The sequence below is a fragment of the Adelges cooleyi genome, unplaced genomic scaffold, assembly GCF_023614345.1.
Source record: "Adelges cooleyi isolate 19-005CV unplaced genomic scaffold, UGA_ACOO_1.1 ACOO_flye_CR_arks_rails_tigmint_CR_PRNA_30, whole genome shotgun sequence".
In the NCBI taxonomy this organism is placed as follows: domain Eukaryota; kingdom Metazoa; phylum Arthropoda; class Insecta; order Hemiptera; family Adelgidae; genus Adelges; species Adelges cooleyi.
In genome coordinates this window covers 9,268,516-9,292,963 of record NW_026095971.1, presented here as the reverse complement: position 1 = coordinate 9,292,963, position 24,448 = coordinate 9,268,516, and the positions used below count along the sequence as shown (strand labels likewise).

Here is a 24,448-nt window from a genome sequence, read left to right as displayed (position 1 = left end):
TTATTTTTAAAAAATTGTATATTTATTGTTTCAAATAATTAATTATCATTAATTAACTATTTTGAATAAATATTTATTTTATATTATTATTTAAACTTTTGAAAAGTATTTTCCATTGGATGATTTTGTGGAGATGGTTAAAGAAACAGGGAGCACAGTATAATAAATATATATAATTATGTTTAGAAATTGTACGTAGGTATATAATTCAGAATATGGTACAAAACATAGTCAACACAATGATAAATTATAATTTAATGTACAGTTTTTTGCTGTCAATATATTTTGTGACGAGCACGCATCCACCAGCATCTACGAATATAAATCAAACGTTCGTAAGCAAAAATAGATATTGATAACGATTAAAACAAATTATTTATCTGGTGTCCACATGATTATTATTTTTGAAACATAAATTCAATAACAACAACTACTAAAACTTAATTCTATAAATATTAATATATCTAATAAATTGTTCATAATAATTATTATACAATATAATATATTCGCAAATAATTTTTTTTTATTATTTTTTTTTTTTTTAGAACTTTTATCTTTTTTTTACAGTCTATCGAATTTTGCTTCAACAAAATAAATAAACTTATAAAATACACACACATGTATAAATATATGATATTATGTTCAAATGTCCAGAAATCACACAAAGTTTTCTCGTCTCATTTGTATAAGTTTTCTCCTAGTAATTTGTTTTTCTGTTTTGTTAAACATATTGTTTATTTGTTATATTTTCTATATCGTTGAATATTGAGTTTAAAGATCCCGTATTATTCAATCTTTCATAACTTTTGCTTATGACATGTTTAATGTAAGTGAAAAGCTCGTGATTGTATACTGAACGAGCCGTGTTGGTCCGCTCAAAAGGTTCTGGAATTTATAATAAAAATGCATTTTAATTATTTTCAGATCAAAATACTTAATAGGTACAATATTATAAAAAATATATAATACATTATTTAATATAATTTAAAATATAAACGTTTAACTATATTTCTTCATAAAACTTATATAAGGTATCGATCGAGGCACAATTTTAAAACTATTTTTAGTTTGTCAAACATTTCAATTTTTAAAGTTTTTTTTCAGGTAGGTATTAAAAAATGTATATCTGTTTTCAAAACTATTGTTCGATCTACGCGAATCAAAAGATAAGACTATATTTGTAATTAAAAATGTAAATGCATCCCTAAAAAATCATACTTTTTAAAAATTATACAGTTTTGGAAAATCAGTGTTAAATTAACATACTGATCTAGAAAAAACTGTTAAGCAAACTTATGGTTAAATATATAGTAAAGATATAAAATCTACTTGAACCCTAAACCATAAAAATTATACACTTCTTGCGTACACGTGTTACGAGTCTGTTGTTAGCACTGAAGATGACAACATCGTTGTCGTAACACGTGTACGCAAGAAGTGTATAATTTTTATGCTTTAGGGTTCAAGTAGATTTTGTATCTTTACTAACATACTGATAACTAATATATCTAACTGATATACTAATAACTAATTATACTGATAGATATAACTGGTAAGGCAACGCTTAAAAAATCTCGGTTATAGTAAATACAAATTGTACCTAGGTTTAATTCCAGAGTAAGGTTTTTGTTGTATTATTTTTTCATTACAATAGATCTAGATCTAATTTCAAATACGTTTATCCGTCTATAGTAAATATAATATATAATATTTTATAAAATATTTTTTATACTACTTTAGTAAATATAATATATATATTTTTATTGTTTAATGTTTCATCAAAAATCAAATCGGTATAGTTGTACAAATACTAATAATATCTGCGTACCTTCAATTCCTATGAACTTCCACTGTCCAGGATCGTTTTTTGTCGTCTCGGCCATACGGCAGTGTTCCAGTGGCAAAGGCCTTCCTGTCCTCACGGATACCGCGTATTTGTAATAACTGAAATGGAATCGAACACTTTTAAATAACACACGAAACCGTCAATTTCTTAATTCGCATACTTGAATTCATTATAGTACTCGAAAAACTTCAACAGTAATTCCCCGAGGCTTTGTTTATTTTCGCTGGTCCATCCATTGGGCAACTGTTCGTGCATATGAACATAGCTGATGTCTGCGTCCACGCAGAACTTGTTTTTATAGATACGCTGCAGTGATGGCAAAACGGGCGGATGAATACCTAAAAATATAAATAAAACCAGCAGCGGTAAAACTTACATCATAAACGGATGAACTAGACTTCCGCCGTAAGTTTAGTTTATCCGTCATGCGGAAGAGGCGTTCTCCTTACATTGTAAAAAATTAATGACCATCAGTACTAAAGAATAACTGGACAGTGTCATATTTTTCGGGTCGTTGATGTTATGTCTGGACGCCCAAAGTTTAATGGTTAATACTAAAGGTCTGACCCGAATATCCACTGCAACAATGTAAATAATGTTCGAATAAATATTGTAAAAATCTACGACAATTATTATTAATACAGTGATTATTGTAATATAGTATTATATACAATCTTAAATTAAAAAAATTATTGACATTTTTTAAACAAAAAAAAATGATCTCTCATAAGAATGTTGGCTTTCTTATAAACAGACATACATGTTACCTCATCCAGTGCCAAAGCTACATACTTTTTAAGTCCACCATTCTCTCGCATAAAAGCTAATTTGAAATAAGTAAATTTTTAACTAGGATAACATTTTCTCTATTTTCAGTTTTATAGAAAAAAACTCATAATCTTTATTTTTATCACTCACTTTTAGAATAGCAGTACAGGAGATGCGTGTTCCTGATTCCCACCACATTGTTACAGCACAGGTCTACGTCAACTCGACCGTTGTCATTCCAATTGAATCGCAGGATAGGCACCTTGGCGTAAACGATACACATTTCGGTGACATTGAAATAGCCCTTGACTCGTTCTTGTTGAAGGACACTCATGAGCCACTGGAGTCGTTCTATTCCACATGCACGGCCGTCGTTAACCCCTAAGCCACTGTGGTCATCAGGTGGTGATGGAGACAAGGCCGTGCAGTCGGTCAACAGACAGAAATCAGCATCGCTTACATCGCCTCCAAAGCCGTTCATCGTTGAACCTACAAGATAGAGGCCGCACTTGATTGCCCTGGTTTTTATTAAACTCGACAGACGACTCCACATTGCCATTTTCATGCTGAACACTGACTCGGACTGTCGGTTTTCCATGTATTTCTTCCAGACGGATAACGACAACTGAAATTCATAACCAAATTTTAATAATAACTTGATTATTTTGGTCCATGGTCCAAAGTATAACAAATCGGCTACTAAAGGTCCCATTGAACAACGTAGAGATGGAAACGTAACTCGTTAAGGGGAACGGAAAGCTCCAAATTGTATACAAGTAAAGACTAAAATACGCTATGTAGAGAAGTGGCCGAGAGGGTAAGGCGGCAGTGTGTTAGCGCTCACTGTCGCCGGTTCGACACTCGGTCACGGGCGCTCCGTTTGCCGGGCGAGCAATCGTCCCGTGTAAAGGAACCGCCATCCCCCTCTCCGGCAACGGATTGACGACCCGTCCCGGATACGCTATTCGTCAAGAAACCATCTCATGATGGGCCTTCATGGCCCGTTAAGCTACATGATGATGATGATGAAAGACTAAAATGCACAGTCACTTTCTAAAGTACCTACAGAACCGATTTCCAATTTTTTTTTTTACGTAGTTTAACATAATATTATCTATGGGAGCTAAAAGGCCGATTTTTCAATTTTGTTTTTTTGTTTCATTTTATTATAAGCGTTTATAGTTTTAATTTTTTATAGTTTTTTATAATAAATCTAGCTAACAAAATCGGCTTTTTAGCCCCCATAGAAGAAATAGTAAGTTACACATTAAACACTGAAATCCGTCAAATAAGTACACCAGAAAATTACTTCTATAAAAATTATTTTTTTTACCTGAATTTATATTTTTTTATTGTAACTATAATGATTTATATATTTTGTACTTCTATCATCTACAGATTCACTTTGAAACGTTTATTTGAAAGTTATTTTATAATTTTTATTTATAATTAATTACTGCAGACCTGTGACCTCCCCGCCCCGAATATGCTCTATTCCCACAATGCTCTGACCTCACTTTATTAATTTTTTAACTCAGAATTTAAATACAACACTAGCTTTATAGCTAACGCCTTTTACATCCTAGCTCATGAATTAATACTCAATATCATTATCAAATTACATATCAATCATTAAATATATTTGTTTAAATTGTATACAAAATATTATGCTTGTCTTACTTTGTCTTCTTCATCTATGATTACTCGTGAATCCTCAATTATTATTTTTTTTGCATGTGCGGCATATCTTCTTGGATCCGATAAGTAATAAGCATTATCATAGCTCCCAAGTTCTCCTGAAAACGGACTCCATTTCCATTGTTTACAACACGATGGTTTTCTAGTATTTCTTGTGGCCTAAGTAAAGATATTTTAGATTTGTATACAATTAATTTTAATGTATGAAAAGTGTTCTTAAATTGAATCAATAAACTTATATTTATTCCACGTTAGTTTCGAAAAAAATAACGCTGCAAAATACGATGTATATTATTGAATTTTGTTTTCTTTAGTGACTATTAAACATTTAAAAAATCATAAATATTATTTTCCTGGTATAAATATTATTTTCTTCTACTAATTAAAAATATCAAACTATTATTTAATAAAATGCAGATTATCATAATATGGATCATGTATATAAACATTAGTTTTAGTAATAATTAAATATATTTTGGGTTATGGTAACGTTTCCAATTCCGGATCGTAACATACCTAATTTTAGTTTCGATACGTAGCTAAATTATTTTTACAATGTATTTTTTTTTATCTAGACCCACAATATCTTCTAAACCGCTAAAAAGATTTCTTCATGTATTAAGTGTATAGATAAAAAATGTTGTCTAAAATTTATCTTATCAAGACAAAAATTTAAAAAGTTTAACCTTTCCCCTTCAAAATCGAGAAGAACATCCTACAAATGTACACCCTATGTTCATTTTAAAATTATGGTACTCAATAAAATGTTTAAGTAAACTAAATAGTGTAATTATTCCAAACTTGTATGGAATATTTTTTAGATACAGAACCATATAATACTATTAACTCTTTCCTCCAGAAGGGATAAACATTTTTATTTTATTTCGGTATAGTTTTAAGGCTTAAAAAAAAATTAGACTAATCGTACCCACTCTACTACAATTTTAACTATAATGTTGCCATTAAAATTAATATTTTACCATCTTCAAATTTGCATCTAAACACTTTTTGAACTGTTCATAAAAAAGTGTTATACGTCGTAAACTTGGGGTAATTTCGAATAAGTTATTCAACTTACATAGGCCACTTGGTGTAATTTGTGTAAATCACTGTAGTACTGTAAATGATGATTTTCAGGTATTTTTGTTATAGGTGTCTGAGTGTAACCATTTTTGAAATTGTCAACTTGATCGTTTAGAAATGTTGGAAGCCTGCTAAAAAAATAATAACAGTATATAAGATTATTTAAATTTATTATAAAATATATCAAAAAAAATTCTAAATTCTATTTTTTTTTCTAAAAAACTATCAAGGATAACTCGGAGTTTTAAAATTTTTAAATTGTACTGAATACCCCAATGGTACCTAAACATCGTAATTAAAATATTTGAAATTACTGGTTACTACTATTTGTATACAATGGGTAGGAACTAAGAGGCAATCGTTAGGTACCTTTACAAAGTTCAATTTCTTAAAAATATGCACTTAAGACACCTAAATACTATGCCATCGATTATAAAATGTTTAACATATTATTATTTATACAATAATGAATAAACGTATAAAATAATAATGTATAACTAGTATCTATAATAGTAGTATTACATATATTATTTTATTTTTTAAATTTAAACTAAATAACCATATGTATTCCTATAATCAGTGGCGTATTTACGGGGGGGGGGGGTTATACCCTACCCCGGGGGCCCTATCAGTACACACAAATATAACACTCACACCTGTCGAAGTATTCTTTCACTGTCCTTAAGAAAACTAGACTTTGTTTTGTAGTTGAGAATCCAAATTTTTGTTTACATGCATGCAATATGTATATAATAATATGAATATATATATTTATATTGAATAGGTGTGTTATAATCTGTATATCCCCTCCAGTGTAAATATCCTAGATACGCTACTACCTATAATACTATAATTCAGATTTCAGATAACTTATTACCGATTTGATATAACTAATAGAGTCTTAAATAAGCTCGTGATAATAATGTTATTATTGTTAATAAAAAACCGGGTATGCTCTCTTTTTTTTTAAATAAAAAAGTCCCCCTACTTTTACTTTTCCAATTCGAGCACTGATGGATAAATACTGGATTGAACTGAATCTGAATTACAGTGGGTAAAAAAAGTCTCCGTACACTGTTGTCAAATTTTTTCAAAAACATAAAATGATAATTTAAAAGTTGATTAACTTCATATTTTTAACACACTTTTATTCAGAAACATATTAATATTTGTTTTTAGAAAAATAGAGCATATATATTAATTAGTTTATTTTATACATGTATATATGTACAACAACTTTGGAAAATAACAGCAAAAAAGTCTCCGTACATTTATTGATGTGTATGAATAACAGATAAAAATAGTACCGGAATAGGGAAAACCCGTATGGACTGAGAGTTCTACATATCAACGAGCATGTTATTATTGTTTTTGTAGCCATTAAGAACGATAGACATACGCTTAGTCCGTTTTATTCAATTCATATACATTGAACAATGGAGATACCAATTGCTATTCGTAAATTAGTAGTTAAACTAAGAGAAGATGGTAATTCTCTCAGAAATATTGCACAAACAATAAATAAATCGCACTCGACTGTACAATATATTATAAACCGATACAACGAAACTGATTCTTTTGAAGATCGAAAACGTACTGGTCGTCCTCAAAAATTGAAATCACACCAAAAGAGGGCCATTCTAAGGACAATTGTGACGGAACCAAAAACCAGTGCACCTAAACTGGCTGGTATGATTAATACTGACTATAATGTGAAAGTTGTGCCTCAGACCATTCGTAATGTTATTAGAAACGCAGGATATAAAGGTTGTGTAGCTAGGAAAAAACCCTTTATCAGTCAAAAAAATAAAAGGAAACGTTTAGATTTTGCGAAGGCACACATTCATAAGGGAAATGATTTTTGGAAATCTGTATTATTTAGTGACGAAAGCAAGTTTAATATTTTTGGTTCAGATGGGCGAGTTATGGTGTGGAGAAAACCTAATAAGCAGATGGATTGCAAAAATTTATGCCCAACGGTAAAGCATGGGGGCGGTAATGTACTAGTTTGGGGTTGTATGAGCGCTGCAGGTGTTGGTAATTTGGTATTTATCGATGGTATTATGGATCAACATGTTTATTTAAACATTTTGAGAAATAACTTACATGCAAGTGCTGAAAAACTAAATATTGGCAATTCGTTTATATTCCAACAAGATAACGACCCAAAACATACCGCGAAAAAAGTTAAAGAATGGTTGTTATACCGAGTACCAAAACAACTTAACACACCTCCACAATCACCAGACATGAACCCTATAGAACATTTATGGGAGGAAATAGGTAGACGTCTTAAAAATTACCAAACTCGAAACAAAGAACAATTAAAAAATGCAATACTAGAAGTATGGAACAGTATTGATTCTACTGTTACGACAAAATTAGTAGAATTAATGGGAAAACGAATGCACGAAGTTGTTATAGCTAGAGGAGGGCCAACTGACCATTAATAACGATAATTATTACAATATATCATGTTAAAAATATTTATGTTATTTTGTACGGAGATTTTTTTTGCTGTTATTTTCCAAAGTTGATGTATATATATACATGTATAAAATAAACTAATTAATATATATGCTCTATTTTTCTAAAAACAAATATTAATATGTTTCTGAATAAATGTGTGTTAAAAATATGAAGTTAATCAACTTTTAAATTATCATTTTATGTTTTTGAAAAAAATTGACAACAGTGTACGGAGACTTTTTTTACCCACTGTACATCTAACTCAGGACAATCAATACAAATATGTATTAGTACATTTCAAAAGAATTATATTTTTATGCACCAATAACACTTAGTATATTACTTATTCTTAATTTAGACATTATCTACTTAAAAAATATGTAGTTATACAATTAGAATTATTTTCATTAGCTCGTCAGCTCAATTTTAAACTATTACCCGAGGTACCCATTAAAGCCATATTTTTAGTTAACTTTATTACTTTGTATTGCATTGTGTTACTGTTGGAATTTAACTGGGCCGGTCCGTAATTGTTCGACGTGGGTTCGGGCCGGGCCGGATTCAGAAAAGTAGAATTTAATTTGGGTTTTCCATTTAAAAAATATTTATTAATGAGGGTATGGTCGAATTAAGCCAATTAAGTTGTATCGGATTTTTAAAAACTAAAACCAATGTTCTACCCCTTAAAATATGTTTTTAGCTTAAATTGTTTTCTTTAAGCGTTCGGGCCGGGATGAGCCCTGTATCACAGAGTTCTTGTGATTGGCAATACATCGGCATCGGGCATACCCTGCACGTTCCATTACTCCGTATATGCAGGGGCGGATAGGCCCACCGGGACACCGGGATTTTCCCGGTGGGCCGCTACTTATATTGACGAAGATGGCCGATGAAAAATATTGTTATTGACGATATTGTCAATATGTCAATGTACATACATACAAATAAAATAGTTAATAAATACAATAATACTAAAATTTATATTTAAATCTACAATTATAAATAATTGTCAATTAAGTGATCTGTTGGAATATTTTTTCGAAAAAAAATTTGATAATTCGATTTCAAAGTGCGCCACTAGTATAGTGGTATAGTAAAATAATATAATAATACCACTATATAGTAACATAGCGATATAGTAACATCATAATTTATATTTTGTCTTAACAAAAAAAAAAAAGAGGTTTTGTTGGATCTTGGATATAATCTTGCGGGCATTTAGATTCTATTTTGCCCGGGCTGGTCAGATCATGCCTATCCGCCCCTGCGCATATGCAAGTTTTTTAAACTTTTATCAACTCTGAAGAAACGTATTTATAATGTATATATATTTTACGTATGATATTATTATTATTATTATATAAAATCAAGTTCTTGGCCGACCCCATGTAGATGGGAGTGTATCTAAAGAATCAAGGTCTTTTAATCATCGCATTAAACATTGAAATGTGCACGTACACAAACTCATAGAAATTTTAGGCCGAGTCTTGTCCCTCGATCAACCCTTAATCACCTTAAATCACCGTTTGGGATGGCCAATTTCAATCTGTCAGCCCTCTCCGTCCTCGATAATGAAGTGCCGTTTATTTTTCCAGAATATAATATATATTTTTATACTATTAGAGTAGTTGTTACCTGGCAAAATGTTTGGTCATGGTTTCCCATTGGACAACGTCGCCGTTTTCGTTGCTGTCCGGTTGCCGAAGCTCGTAACACATGTTGTTCGGCCGTTGTAGGACGTCTTGCCTGCTATACTTGGACCGAACAGTCGCAAATTTCTTGCCAGGTCGACGAACCCTCGCCGTCGTGTTCGCATCCGGCCAGCCAAAGTCATCGCCGCCTCCGCTATTGCCCACTCTGCCGTTGTTGCCGTTATAGTACGATCTGTCGGCCATGTCGAATTCAAATGATGTTTCCGCACTCAATCCGCCGTGTACCTTGTCGGTTACTTTGCAGTAATAATTACAATAATTATAATAATAATAAAAACACCTTGGTATCCGCGATCAGACTTATAATAAACAATAAATTAGTCAAGTGCTGCACGTGCTCGATATTTCACGTCGTGCACGGCGATGCGACTAGTGGTGTTGTTGTTTGCCGCGGTATTTTTAATTTACAACAGAAAATCCCGCGTACAACATCATATTATTATATTGTCACTGGAATGCTATACGGCACGTTCCAAAAGTCTCGTAACGCCTAAACTATTGTAAATACTTACATAGACTTGTGATGTTATGTAACGTCAGGTGAAGCAAGCGTGAGAACGAACGTATTCAAATTGAATAAATAATAAACATAACTTTAAATTATAATGTATATTTTAATTGTTAAGTATAGCGATTGAAGCGGGACTTTCGGGACACATTGTACCAGCTGGATGTTCCGATAAAGTGGCCTGAATCTATTATAATAATATTTTATAAATATCCTCTTTAACAGATAATATTGCAATCACTTTTTGAATTATTTTAAACTACAATACATTTACTCGCATTATTCTATTCAAATAAAAATGTTCCACTTAAAGAGTTAAATGACTCGTTAATAACCAATTTTTTAATTATAATTATTTTTCAAATTAAAAACATTTTATGTATAAAACATATAATGTAGTCATTACGGCATGTATATAAATACAAAACAACACATTAACATTGTTTAACACCTGCCGCCTAAATTGTAAAATGCGTTCATTGTAAAACTTTATGTAAAAATTGAATACGCTAATGTAGAAATCGTGAAAGAAATAATAATTGTACAAAATAGAAAACTCAGTTGTAGATTAATTTTTCCGTATTTCCTTAGTCTTTGCTGATGTATTAGTTGTGTACCGATATGTTAGTTTGTGTATCGCCTAGCGCCCTGTATACAATGCGATTAGCGATATAAAATGTATTATGGAGTAATTTATTATCGAAAACCAAACACGTTTTTTAATTGTAGAAAACTAACAAAAAGCTACTTGTAGACAACCTAAAAAATCCAGCACAGTGGTGACGTAGTATTTTGGGGTGGGGAGAAAAAACTATCAAGAAGTCCGAGTAAAACGCAATCTACTTAACTAATAGCTATGTATGTTTTGACAAAAAAAAATATTAAAAAAACGTTTTTGATGGACGCTGTGATAGACAGAGACAAAATTAACTACCAATAAAAAAACATGTTTACGGTAAAAATAAAACTAGTTTTAACTTTGATTTAGGATCGTTCGTATAATTGTCTATATTTAACTCCTAATAAATAGGTGGTATAGAGTTCTCTAAAGTATTTTATGTGTGACAAACATTAAACGTCTTAGTCATAATTTTATAATCAATTATCTTATATTCTTACCAAAATATTTTATTACTAAGAATAAAATGCCTGCCATAAATAATAATCTAAAAACCTTAAATTAACTATAAAACTCTTCAGTTTAGACATAAACTACACAAATAGTAGGTATTCGGTATTTTCTGATTTACTTCTTTCTTTCTCTTACGTTTAACCTCTGTTATTCCCACCGATCGGGGTTTAGGTGGTCTAGATTTGGCATTTTTTGAGCTTATAGACGGCTGCCTACTTAACGCTATCAAACAAGTTAGGCTCGGAGAGAGGCGCAGGTGGCCATTTCTTCCCTCAGACAGTTGCCCGCCCAGAGGAACAAACCGCCATTAGCCGACATTCAAACCGGTGACCGTACGTTGATATATACTGCCGCCTTATCTCACTCCGCCACGCGCCTGCATCGTATTTTCTTATTTATTTCAATGTTTAATAATTATATTTTTATAATATGTATATTTTCAATATTCATATTTCATTAAAATTAAAATTAAATTATCAGTACCAATTTATAATGAAAGCAACTCTACGATTGTGCTACTATTTAAATTAATTCTTAATGTATGTTATACTAAAGTAAGCAATCCTCCGTAATCACATACATTTTTTTCAGCTATATCCAGTACCGCATCATAAAAAATAAAAACTAAATATATATACATATAAAGTTATATTTAATCTGTTATTCACTTTTACTGGCTTTTCTCGCCTGTTTAGCTTCACATTTAGGTATAATAAGTCTATAATTTTAGTATTTTTTTTTTACTTAAGTCAACTAACTTTTTAAGTTAAGCTATTGAGAACGGTCATATTATGTGTAATTCATTCATTTACCTTCTTGATCCATTTTATATTATAAAATGATGTTTTCAGCACAGTGGAATGAAAAATTTAAAACACTAACGCCAACATGTTATATCAATTGATTCCAGAGCGTCAGTGTCTAACTAATATTAAAATTACGTACTTTTTCCATAACAAAATTTAACAAACGTTTAAAGTATTAATATTTAGAGTATTTGTAAAAAAATATTAGAAATAAGAATATTTGTAAAATAAAAACATAAACAGTATACAAATTTTGAAATCATATGTTGCTAACGAAAACTAAGAAAACATCTTGATCAAATAAACAGATTTCTTATCACTATTTATTTTTAATGTATTTTTATAATTTCGTCTTGCTAACACAAGAACTTAATTTCATTTTTTTTTAATAAATAACTGAAGAAATAATTATTTAAAAAATCACCCATGTAAGTTTTTAACGTGTATTTATAGCTTAACATTATGTTTACAAATTTAAATTGTTGTACAATTTCCCATTAGCTCACAAAATTAAAGCCTATGCTAAAATACTAGCTACTAATAATTGTATAATTTACAAGCGGTAAACCTGTATATATTATATCGTGAAGACTATTAACATTGATTATAAATGATATAACATATAAAATACCTGCGAAAGCATTATTTTTATTTTACTAAATTTTACATAAAATACCATTATATATGATAAAGGTCAACACTTAATCTGGTAATGAAAAAATACAACTTAATAGTCAGTGACGGCTATCATACTCGCACAATCAAAGGGATGCTTACAATAAAGTCCAATAAGGTTATATAATAGTGAAGTAGACAATTTTTACATAACCGTCACTGTTAATATTTATTACTAATAACAACAATATAAATAAAAAGCATAAATTACTTTATAACAAAGATAATCAGAATCATCAATGAATGTTTAGTATTTTAATTTTGTCTAACAAAGAACTAAATAATAAAAACTATTAAACTGTGGCTTGTATAAATATTTGCATAAATGTTTTTTTTTATATCCGGATAGTTAAGGTATACATAAATACTAGTAATAACAATAAACTAATTTAAAAATATTGGTAAAGCAAGGTAACGTAATATAATATAATAATTGTAATTTATAATATTTTAAAATTATTTAATTAAATATTATTTAATACTTATTAGTTTTATACAAGTTCATATGATCATGGTAAATATAAAATGACTAGAGACGTGAATTATATGCAAAACTCATAATATATATTAAAAAATGAGTTACATACTATTATAAGCAAGGAAACTAACTGAGTTGTTTGAATTTAATGAAGTATGATGAATAACAACCTTTAACAAATAACAATTTTGAATAAATATTAATTATACATACTATTTCTATATTACTATTATTAATTTATAGAAAGAAAATTGTTTTTTAGTAGGCATGGTTTATATTGCCAAGATATTTAATATTTTATTGTTAAATTAAGTTTATTTTTTATAAGGATTTTTAACTAATGCTTAGTATTTATACTTTAATGAAATATAGATACATTTTTTTATTATTACTATGCTCGTATGTATTTTTGGGAGAACTAAAAAAAAAATTACTTTACAAATGTTGAACAATAATTTATTTTATCTACGAATAATTTATGCAGCAATGTAAATCTAATAACTAATAAATTTGTTTTATAGTTCTCACCTTTGTATTAACTAATAAAACCAAAAAGTTCATACATTTAACCATAATGAATATTAGTGTTTAAAGAGATCGAGAAAGTCAGAATTTTAGATATTTTTAGAAGTAAGGACTACAGAATAAAACAACAAAACACCCTCCTCACACGATTAATATAAATATTTTTGTTTAAAACGAGTTACCTCATTTTAGTGATTAAAAGGACACTAAATATACATTTTTTTAATTAACTCGGTTATGAGTAAATATGTTATTATTGTTTGCAAATATTTGCAAAAATATGTCTTATTTATAGACAAATAAATCAATTTATTTTTTAATTTTATTTTTCTAGTATGAATTTCTTTTAAGTTTTAGGGACGAAATCTTTCTTTTTAGTAAGCAGGTCTTTCCGTGTCTTAGAACCTAAGTAAGCTATGATATATTATAGCCTATAGTTGAAATCGAACTATGTAAGTATAGTTCATTGTTTTATTGTAATCATCTTTGAGATACCACATGGTATTGTAAAATATAAATCATTACCAATTAATGCAGTAAACAATTTAATAAGTATATTATGAGTTTTGACAGCACCTGACTGTTTGCTCATTTTGCTCGCTTTTGTTTTTACCATGTTTAACATAGTCTACGACTAACTCTAAACCGATAAGTGCTGTCAAATCTTTGCAATCCTTTTTTTCACCTTCTTCTGGTTTAGAAATTTCCGTTTCGGTCGACTCGTCTCCTTCTACGTCAATCACTTTTTCCTCTTCCGGGGTTACTTGTTTATAAATTTTAGTCAAGTTTCCCATCAAATAGTTCGTTCCCTGCCTGTTATTGATTTTATCGAGCTCTTCTACCTTGGACGGTTCCGGTACTCTAAATGCCGAATAATGTCTGTCTTGTTTTATCGGGTCCGAACGCATCTGCAAGTTCAACGGTTCTGCTTCCGGTGTTTTGAAGTACATAGGTGGATAAGTTGGTGGATAAAAATGAGGATACCACACGGGAAACTGAGGTTCGGATGATGTAGGTGGAACTGGAGTAAATTCTATTTTACTCTGCTTGGATTCTGCTTGAGAGGGATCAGTTTTGCTGTTGTCTTTCCAGCTTCGTTTTCTCCCTCTTTTATTTACTGTCAATGGGGTGCACGTTTTCGCTTGTACAAAACGCTTCAACATTTCGCTAAAATAAAATCCCGGTGGTACAAATGTGGAATTTGTTTGGTATGGAGGTGTAGCAGCTAATAAACGGCTTATTAAATCGCTGCTTCTGAAATCTGCTGGCGTTTCTCGAATGGTACCCGACATTTCCTAAAAAAAAAAGAAACAATAGTACCTAATTAATAATTATTTTTATTCAATACTCATTTTATACATACAATCAAGTGCAAGCTCTATAACTAAAACTGAAAGTGCAGTTATAAACTACATTAGTTTTTTTTGGGGTTTATAATATGTCACATTCACAATTGTGAACCGATTGTATTGAATCATTATTATTAGTTATCTGGTCAACGACATTTTGAACACTCTAGAGATTTATCTGTGGTTTAAATTACAACCCAATGTTACAGAATAACAGTAAAATTAGTTTTGTACTCGGTCCCATGGCGTCCAAAAAAATTATAATTATTACACGACGCGTTGAATGTAATAATATATGTACGTCAAGTTAACCATAACACCAGGACTCATTAGTCATCATCGCCCTCGACAATCAACCCGCAGGCTCACACATATGCTAACACTAGTATGCATTGGTGGTTAGAGAACACCCTTTACATTTATGATAACAGGAATACATTTACTGACAATCATTTCGAATGGGCCGCTATTTTGGAATCGACTGTCATATATCCAACTCCGGTCACCCCTGAAGTTATTGTTGTTGGTATTATTATTACATTATAGACCTGACAGTGTAATCTGCTGACCGAATGTTTGAGCAGTTATGAAAATTAATGAACTTTGGGAGTAAATCTACATAATCTGATAATGCAGAGAGCTGAGAGAGCTGCACTACATGCCGAAAACGTTGTTTGATGCGTTTTCAATTTCAAAAGTCTAGTTTTACAATATAGAATATTAAAAAATTAATTTTAGATTTTGTAAATTAAAAAATAAGTCTTTTATTCATTGTTTAGCCTTGTGTATTAGTGCTAATTATAAAACGTACACTAAAGAATTTTTTTCAATACCGATTATTGTTTTTTTTTTTTACTTAACTCACAGCTGGAGGTATTTTTATAAGAGGGTTCTAACATATACCGACTTAACATATAACCCTCCAGTTGAAACCGTTGGATTGATCATTCTCACTTGAATACAAATTTTCAATTCAAGTGGAAATATTATAGTATTATTATTTAGCAAAATCCATTTAATCGGTATTTTAAATTGTATGGTGTTATTACTATTTAGAAAAATGTTATTACTTATTAGTAAGAATTTTGGTAATACACTGGTAATAACTTATTACAAAGCCTTGACAAAAATTGAAACGAACAAGCGTAATTTTGGCGTTGGCCTTTGTGTCTGCTCTTTGTTTTCATTATACATTTTTAACTTGGCAACAATTTCAAACCGGAGGAACCCGGAAACAAAAGACGTGTCAGGGACTGGTGCGGTCGAATCGCGATAATACATATTATACACAGTTGACAACAGGACAGACAATGAGAAATAATATTCTACGTCGTGATGAGAATAATTCAATTATCACGAGCAAATGGGAAATTCGAACCCAATTTGCACCACAACCGTGTCAATCCCCTCCGCTTTCCTCATTTTCATTGTATTCTATATTTGCTACCGTGCACACATATGCATGTATATTTCTACACAGCTACCACAGATTGACAGCCATATTTCCTACGGCCATATACGCGCTACTGTTAAATAGCATTATAACCCTTTCACGCTGTGGCATCCACGATTAGTGTTCTCCCTACTATGCTATAGTAGATGGCATACATATCACGAGTGTTCATCATTTTAATACATTTAACAAACAGCTATGTCCTCAGATATTTTTACATGTATTTACAATTGACTACCACCGGTGTTAAAACAAATACAGTCTTGGTAATTTTCATCGCACGTGATACTTATATTTTGGTTTTCCGAGTAACATATTAAGTTATATATCTAGTTACTTACTAAACCAGACGTTTGTCTATCGTAGTTCTAATTTACAGCCCGCGTTTCTTTGTCTAAAAGTCATGTTTGTGTTTTGTGAATAGAAATAATAATTACAGAATGCGTTTTCATTATCGCCCTGCTACTTTGCACAACGCTTATTGTTTTCTTAAGTCACCGACAATTCCGGAGTGCAGTGTGTCCAAGTAAAAGCGTTTACCCCAGGGTCTCCAAGCCTACAGTAGGCCGCGGATCCGTATTGTAAATAATGGTAGAAAAAGTCCATAGTATACAAACGAAAACAAGGATAGCAAACCTTTGGGGAATGGCAAACTGCCGAATAGCAGTAAAGAGATCGCATGAACAATAGATTCTACCCTGATGCAAACAATGGCACCCTGCATTGTCGAGGGTTGTTGTTGGTCAGAGATAATACCGTCTTATTGAACCCGATGTAGTTTCCAAATTAGGCAAAGTGCCCTCCTATTGGAAGTAACAGCTCAATTTCTCAACGATTATTAATATACTTGGCCCTTTAATCCACAATCATAAGTGTCTCGGGTACCGTAAAGTTTAATAATTTTTAGATTTAATTTTGTTTTTAATGTACAAAAACTTACCAAATTTTACTAAGTGTAAACTTGTTAAAGGGCATATTACTTTCGTATTTAATTTCGAACATAATATTATTTCGTATAAGAAAGTATTTAAATATAAATATTTTGTATTATACATTTTTTTTAAAATAATAGTTATATTATCATTAGCAGGCCCATTGACCCCATATACAATATCCAGAGACACGATCGTGTGACAGTGAAAATTTTAACATTTTATTGTGCAAGGATTGCGAGCGAACGAAAAGACAGAATTGGTCAAACGTGACGTTAGTAGATTAGCAAATTTGTGTGGATGTGAAATCACTATAAACAAATTAGATTGGTTGGATGAAGTATCCATACTTTCTTAGTTACAATAAAAAATGTACAACAATTTCGAGGCATCATGGTAGCTCGGTAGCTCAATGTAAATGGTTACCAAGTAAAAAAAACATAAGGTATTAATTAATTTACACAGTTTTTATTTGTTGATAAATGTTGTGTATATTATTTAAATTACATTATGATGTTTACTTAGTGCCCATAAAACATTTCGACTTTTCTTTCATAAGTACTAGTACATACTTTATAAATTTACCCAAACAGAATATTTATTTAAAAAAAAAAAAATTTTAATTAGCTTATAAAATATTTTTATACGTAATTAATATATATTTAGTTAAAGTAATTGGTTTTTTAAATGCATTTGTTTAGTAAAAAGATAATTCCATAATTCATTAAAAATTATTGTGAAGACTCCTGACACTCTAATAACGTTATGACTATCATAGGACTGCGTTTTCACAACAGGTAAGAATAAATTATAAGATATATATTATACAAACATAATGTATACAATATACATATACATAAAAGGATGACAAAATTTAAATCATTTCTCGGCAAGACATTTTAAATTAATGCCAAATAGAATAAGGCGGAGAATTGAAAACTTCGTTGATTCGCATCTTACACCCGCTTTTCTTCGACCCTTTCTGTGGATGCTAATTACTATGAAAGGGATGAAAACTTTAATACTCTTTGAGATTCGTATCGTGCACCGCTGTCGATTTAATTACAAGCCGGTTGTTTAATGCCCCCTACCTCTTCGACAAACTAATTAAAACGCTAGAGACCTGAGAAAACACTATATTTTATTTTACTTATCCCGCTTTTCTTTTTTGTTCGTTCTTCTCCCTTTATTTCACCCTCCGACAAGGTGCGACGATTTTCCCGCGCCAATGCTGGGCTCATATTTTTTACAGTTTGTAAAATCCTTACGCACCAGTACACCACACATCACAGACAGGGAAATTATTATAAGATTATTGTCGACAAAATACAACATGACCATAATATTGTAGTTCGTGCAGAAGAAAATATGCACGAGGAGGTACGATAGATTTCTATCCAGAGACGTCCTTTTTATTGGTTTGAATTTGTATTTCTAGAGATATATGTAGAAACTTATGGAGACAAAAATTACGACTGCGGAAGTTTTGTACTACAAACAGTGAATTATTTACTTTACATATTCACCACAAATGATTTGTTATTTACCTGCCATTGGTTCAGCTCCTCTATGAAATCTCAATAGTTCTACTAAAAATCAAACATTTATATTGTACATATAATTATTTGGCTTAAACCAATAAAGCGGACACTATTTTATTACTTATTAACGACCAATTTACATCACAAAAATGTGATTTTGGGAAAACTATTAAGCTCCCGTGACCAATCCTTAATCCGCTTTTGGATTGGTAATTTATTCTTTTATGTACGCAAAAAATGTTTTAACGAACAAAATATTAAAATGCTGTGTAAAAATACTTTATCTAACGTATTCTGACTTGTTTTTTTAATCAATAAAAAACGTGTAAAAAAAGTTGTTATGACACAAAAAAACAATAACAAATTACAGTTTTTATTTCAAACTTTTCTCATTAAAAAACCCTTATATTAATATTATATTTTTTTTTCGAATAACTGTAACGTAAAAACAACAATAATTAATTTCTCTAATTTGGAATGGAAACCAGACGGTTTTGATTAATATCTCATTAGTTGCTAATGAGTTATCGTCAACTTTTCCTTTTTTTTTACAAATGAATACCATACGGCATACGATGTGTACATGAATAACTTGTAAATATTACAATAATTGTAAAATCATAAAATATGAATAATAAAAAGGTCAACATAGCTAAAGTTTTGCAAATAAACTGGTTGCTACGGCTTTAAAAAGTTATTGGTTCGGTGACCTTATTATTAAAAATTTTGGTTTCAAATTATCTCTTAAATAGGTACTGAGTAATTCCGATTTTTATATCATTCTGCTGTAGCCGATTTTGAGATGACACATTTTTCAAATAACTCTGACAACAAAATAACGATTTATAAACTATATCATAATGTTGTGAAATTATAATGAATTGTGTATAATGAATATTGTTTTTAGTTATAAATTTAATTCTTAATGTTTGCTGTGTGAATATATTTTTATACCTTTTACATTATCTTTTAGTTATTATGATATACAACAGGGATTTTATAAAAAAAAGTGATTGTGTTCGTTTAAATATGTACCCTTGGAGTGTTAAACGACCATAAATGATCTTTGTATTTTTATTAAATGTAAAAGACGAGTTGGTGATGGAATATTATCCATTCTGTTGACGTATTTTAATTTCAATATCTCAATATTAAAGGAAAATCTTATTATTCGAGTGCTTTAGTGCGTAAAAAATGCAAACTGAAAAAAGGACGGTAAAAAAAATCTGCTCAGTATAAATTAAGACGATATTTCCACGTTGTGTTTTCAACCCAGACACCTTCATTACAATAGCGTTTCAATAGAGTGAGAGAAAAAGAGAGAGAGAAGAGAATAAGAGAAAAAACCACTTCTATTCCACCCACCGTCATTGGCACGGTGTAGAGAGGAGGGGGTTGCAAAAATGCACCGGCTGTATAATTTACATAAATTGGACGGGTGTCCCTCAACGGGAGTTGGAAATCGGCAGAGATTAATGACGTCATTTTTCAAACGGCGCACTGGGAAAGGGAGACAAAAAATATATATTTATATTTATTAATATTGATGACGATCATCGGTGTAGCTTAACGGAATTTTGAATAATTTAATCTCCGCCCAAGTAGATAATAATATTGTCCTGAGGTATTAAAATGATACTTTATGTACTACGAGAACCAAAGCCCTGTGAGTTTATTACTGTAGGATACATAAAGACGTTTTCTGATTTTGGCTAACGTAAAATTACCATAATCGCCATGAACATGGACTTGACACCGTGGTATAGCCTTTTACAATCGTCTGGGCTTTTCTACATTGTAATGGGTATATCAAATAAAATGAAAAACAAAACAATAGTAATAATAAACCACAAGTACTTACAGTAAAGTGTCTATTATTCACGTTTGTTCCGTGCTTCTCTAGTGAAGTCTCCAAACATACTTTTTAGTGTCTATAATCCTTATAGTTTGAAAATAATACAATATAGCAACTATTCTGTACAGAGAAATGACAGTTACAATATTAATAAAAAAAAATTAATTCTGATACGAATAACTTTTAATTATTTAAAATAATAATTATTATTTCAAAATCGTTCATTTTTGGTAATATCAAAAAATGTTGTAAATTGGACCGTTAACTCACAAAAGTACTCTCTTAAAGGTAGTTCAGTTTACAATATGCTTTGACCAAAAATGTACTATAGCGACTTTGAAGTTAAATAAATCAAAGATTCATAAAAAAAACTAATATTTTATTCGTGACTGTTGTGATTTTATCGTTTGACCTTACTTCAGTAGATATTAACTTAAATTGTTTTTGAAAGAAGAAGAATCCTTACAAAACGATATCGAATTAAAAAAATTAATTTCTGAACGCAATAATAAGTTGGAAAAACCCAACTCTTACACAAAGCTAGCCAAGTTGATGATTTTTTTTTAATTTGTTAAGTCAATTAGTTGAGTAACATTTCATTGTACTCCGCCTAAATGATAAGAGCTACCAATAAGTAATACCAATAAGTTCAGAACCAAATGTCCAGTTTTCTGTAATATTAATGTAAACATATAACATTACCATATTTATTAAAAACAAATTCATTTTCCGGTCATAGATTCAGTGACATAATAAATAATATAGTCTAATAAAGATTTCGGAGTTCTTTGATTTGTTATTGTTTTTCCACTTAGTTATGGTCGTTTCTAAAACAAATCTTTAAAAGTTCTAAACTTTATTAGGTAAAATAATTGAGAAGTCAATCGTCCTTTATCTTTAATAGTTATATATTTTATTGTTCTATATCTTTTGTTGATCGATCCATCCCAGAGTATTGTGCAGTGATTGGAATTCTATTATCGTTTTGTTTGGATGAATAAATTCGATGATTTACACGACGTCACAACCATTTACACAAAGTTTAAGTACCTAAACAGTATTGATGATAGACACTGAGGAGTTCGAAACAAGTGATCTAGCAATAGCGTTACCATACATATAAATTTAAATAACTCAAATAACTTTTAAGATTCGTTTTAAAAATAATATGAGCACAGAAAAATGAGCTACTAATAAAAAATGAAAAATTAGATTTAATATGTTTCAAGAAGTGTAAGTATTATTATGAAATGTGTAATAGGGCATAAATATACTCAAAGGAAGGAAACTACTAGCCGCTTTAGATCCGGATAGAGCATTTCAGAAAGTTAAACTAGAATTAGATTCAGGAAGTTAGCGACAACTACTTGTGCAGATCAAATAATCCGCAATTTTTTTTGTTTATAATTTAATTCTTCTTAGAAAACAAACATTTTAAATGTAAAAACATAGTCCCGACTCCCGAATTTTTTCTTCGTTTACTATATTATGGATACATAAGAGTTCTAACTCTTGACAAAAAGACCTTTGGATGTTTCAACTTAAAGGACCTAAAATTACGGCTAAAAACACAAAAAACTTGCATCTCCCTGAGGGGGGGGGTATAATTTAAATTTAAGACTATTGACGTATAGAGACATATCAAATAAATATTCCTATACATTTCAACTCGATCTGATCTTTTTTCTCGAAGTTAAAGCCAGTAAAAGTTGAAAGTTTAAAATTCGTATGGTTGTTTTTTTCAAATTCTAAAATAGAAAAAAGCGGACTTTTTCAATTTACATCCCTTCCCATAGTACCAACTAGATACAATTTTTGATTTATAGAGTTGCTACTCAAAGAAATTGCTCCAGTTTTAAAAAGTTACAGTGTGTACAAACACAAAAAAAGCTCACCTTTGATTGGTTAAAAAAATATTGTTTTTTTGTTGTTTTAGACATCGTTTTCTATGAATATAAAAATTCAAATAGTCATAATAATAACTGTATTACATAATAGTAATCACAATAGAATTATTTCAATGTGTATAAGCCCTAGCACGTTTTTGATACTTAGTAAAAATAATTATATTTTAAATTTGGAGGGGCCCTAGGCCAAAGTAAATTTAAGGGTGGCCAGGCCCACCTTAGCCCTCCTTGACTACGTGCCTGTTTATGTTTTTGGTGCTATAATAATATTATAAAACTATGAAATATGCTGTTAGTGAATTATATTATGCTTAAGATTAAATTATTACTCATGATTAATTATAACTATAGCAGCATTTTTCATAGTTTAATTTGTATCCTATTAAAATAAAAATTATCTATTACATGCCATATATATATATTCTTAAATAATAATTTGACAATAAAAGTTTGTACTCGCCAACAGCATTTATGTAAAATAATTACCAATACGATTATACGAATAGATCGTTTATCTGTAGCGTGATATTAAATAATAATACAAAAAAGTAAATAATTACCAAGGTCTAGTGAGATTTGACGATTTTCTCTTGATCGGGATCGTATATAATTATTTTATCTCACAGCAGATAACCAGCTACAGTGACAGAACAGCGATGAGGTGACGAAAGTTGACTATCGAGGTCCGTCTGTTTGCGTGCGTGGTGTATGAATAATGCGCTTCAAATTGAACACCCAGATCCGCCTCCGGGACGTCCTTTTCCACCCCTTACAGTGACTACCCTTTGCCTCCCCCTACCGTGATCCGTCTTCCAACCCCCGTCCCGCGGCAGAGAAAACAATAATTTTTACGTGCCAACATTTAACAACTATAAACTTCTACTAAATCTGTCAAAAAAAAAAAAAACATGTAAATGTATACAAACATTACTTTTTCCCGAGCCGCTTTATAAAATACAGAAGCACACATATATTATTTTAATATTATATGATGTACCTATACCGTATGCTGTGTCTCGGCGCGTACTTAAACTTCTATTCGATGTGTTACTGTGTATATATACGTTTTATGCTCCTTTTCGTTTATATTATATTATCTTCATCGTTATTATTGTTATGACAATACACACTCGGGCAGTCGTGCGTACCTACATAATGCACAAGTACTAAAACGAACGTGCTTTTTATTTCCCAGTATATTATATTATATTTGTTCAGTTCATAAGCTATCTGTTAATAGTATTTTTTTTTTTTTTTACTTGTACTTTTTTAAATTACGAATTTGGACATGGTTAGTCAATGTATAACAGTCATTCAATCTACTATTGGATTTGTTTTATCAAATATATTACTTGGGTTTGTTGTACTAATTACTGTGTAATTGTTTGTTGAGACTTGGTTGACTAGAAATAATGACCGGGATAAAAGCAACCACAATGAGTGTCTACTGTCTTCTAGTGTCTTGTATACATTAAATGTCTACTACGAAGTGTGAATTATGTAAACAATACGATAATTTAAAGTGTCGTCATTTGTAATAGGTAATAATACTACCCAGTTAGGGTAGTATTATGTAAATGTATTATTGTTATTATTATACTTCAGTATAATAAATTTAATAGATATTTGTGATAAAATAAATATTTTTTATAATAAATATTCTGGTAGATGATGTGTGTATTTTAATTACCTATATTAAATTTAATTAACG

At 30.3% G+C, this 24,448-nt stretch overlaps 2 protein-coding genes across 3 annotated transcripts; both read right to left on the bottom strand.

Annotated features, from left to right (window-relative positions):
* Positions 1-153: 153 nt before the first annotated feature.
* Positions 154-9,961, bottom strand: LOC126838051 (poly(A) RNA polymerase gld-2 homolog A-like). Of its 2 annotated transcripts, none has more exons than XM_050572146.1 (8): positions 9,500-9,961; positions 5,391-5,526; positions 4,295-4,471; positions 2,765-3,239; positions 2,296-2,424; positions 2,007-2,184; positions 1,829-1,944; positions 154-885 (listed from the first exon to the last, which is right to left on the bottom strand). In XM_050572146.1, the coding sequence occupies exons 1-8, from the start codon at positions 9,757-9,759 to the stop codon at positions 722-724; spliced, it is 1,635 nt and encodes a 544-aa protein (XP_050428103.1). In that variant the 5' UTR covers positions 9,760-9,961; the 3' UTR covers positions 154-721. The 2 variants fall into 2 exon arrangements, with proteins under 2 accessions (XP_050428103.1, XP_050428104.1); XM_050572147.1 differs by having other exon boundaries at positions 5,391-5,523.
* Positions 9,962-13,645: 3,684 nt separating this feature from the next.
* Positions 13,646-23,433, bottom strand: LOC126838064 (uncharacterized). The gene is made up of 2 exons (XM_050572170.1): positions 23,298-23,433; positions 13,646-14,995 (listed from the first exon to the last, which is right to left on the bottom strand). The coding sequence occupies exon 2, from the start codon at positions 14,990-14,992 to the stop codon at positions 14,258-14,260; it is 735 nt and encodes a 244-aa protein (XP_050428127.1). The 5' UTR covers positions 14,993-14,995; positions 23,298-23,433; the 3' UTR covers positions 13,646-14,257.
* Positions 23,434-24,448: the final 1,015 nt, after the last annotated feature.

Excerpts from the sequence above, each read along its gene's own strand:
- LOC126838051 (XM_050572146.1), bottom strand. The coding sequence starts at position 9,759 with ATGGCCGACAGATCGTACTATAACGGCAACAACGGCAGAGTGGGCAAT. Across the intron at positions 5,527-9,499 it reads ATGACCAAACATTTTGCCAG|CAGGCTTCCAACATTTCTAA; the intron begins GTAACAACTACT and ends TTATTTTTTTAG. Across the intron at positions 2,185-2,295 it reads GGTCATTAATTTTTTACAAT|GTATTCATCCGCCCGTTTTG; the intron begins GTAAGGAGAACG and ends TTATATTTTTAG.
- LOC126838064 (XM_050572170.1), bottom strand. The coding sequence starts at position 14,992 with ATGTCGGGTACCATTCGAGAAACGCCAGCAGATTTCAGAAGCAGCGAT.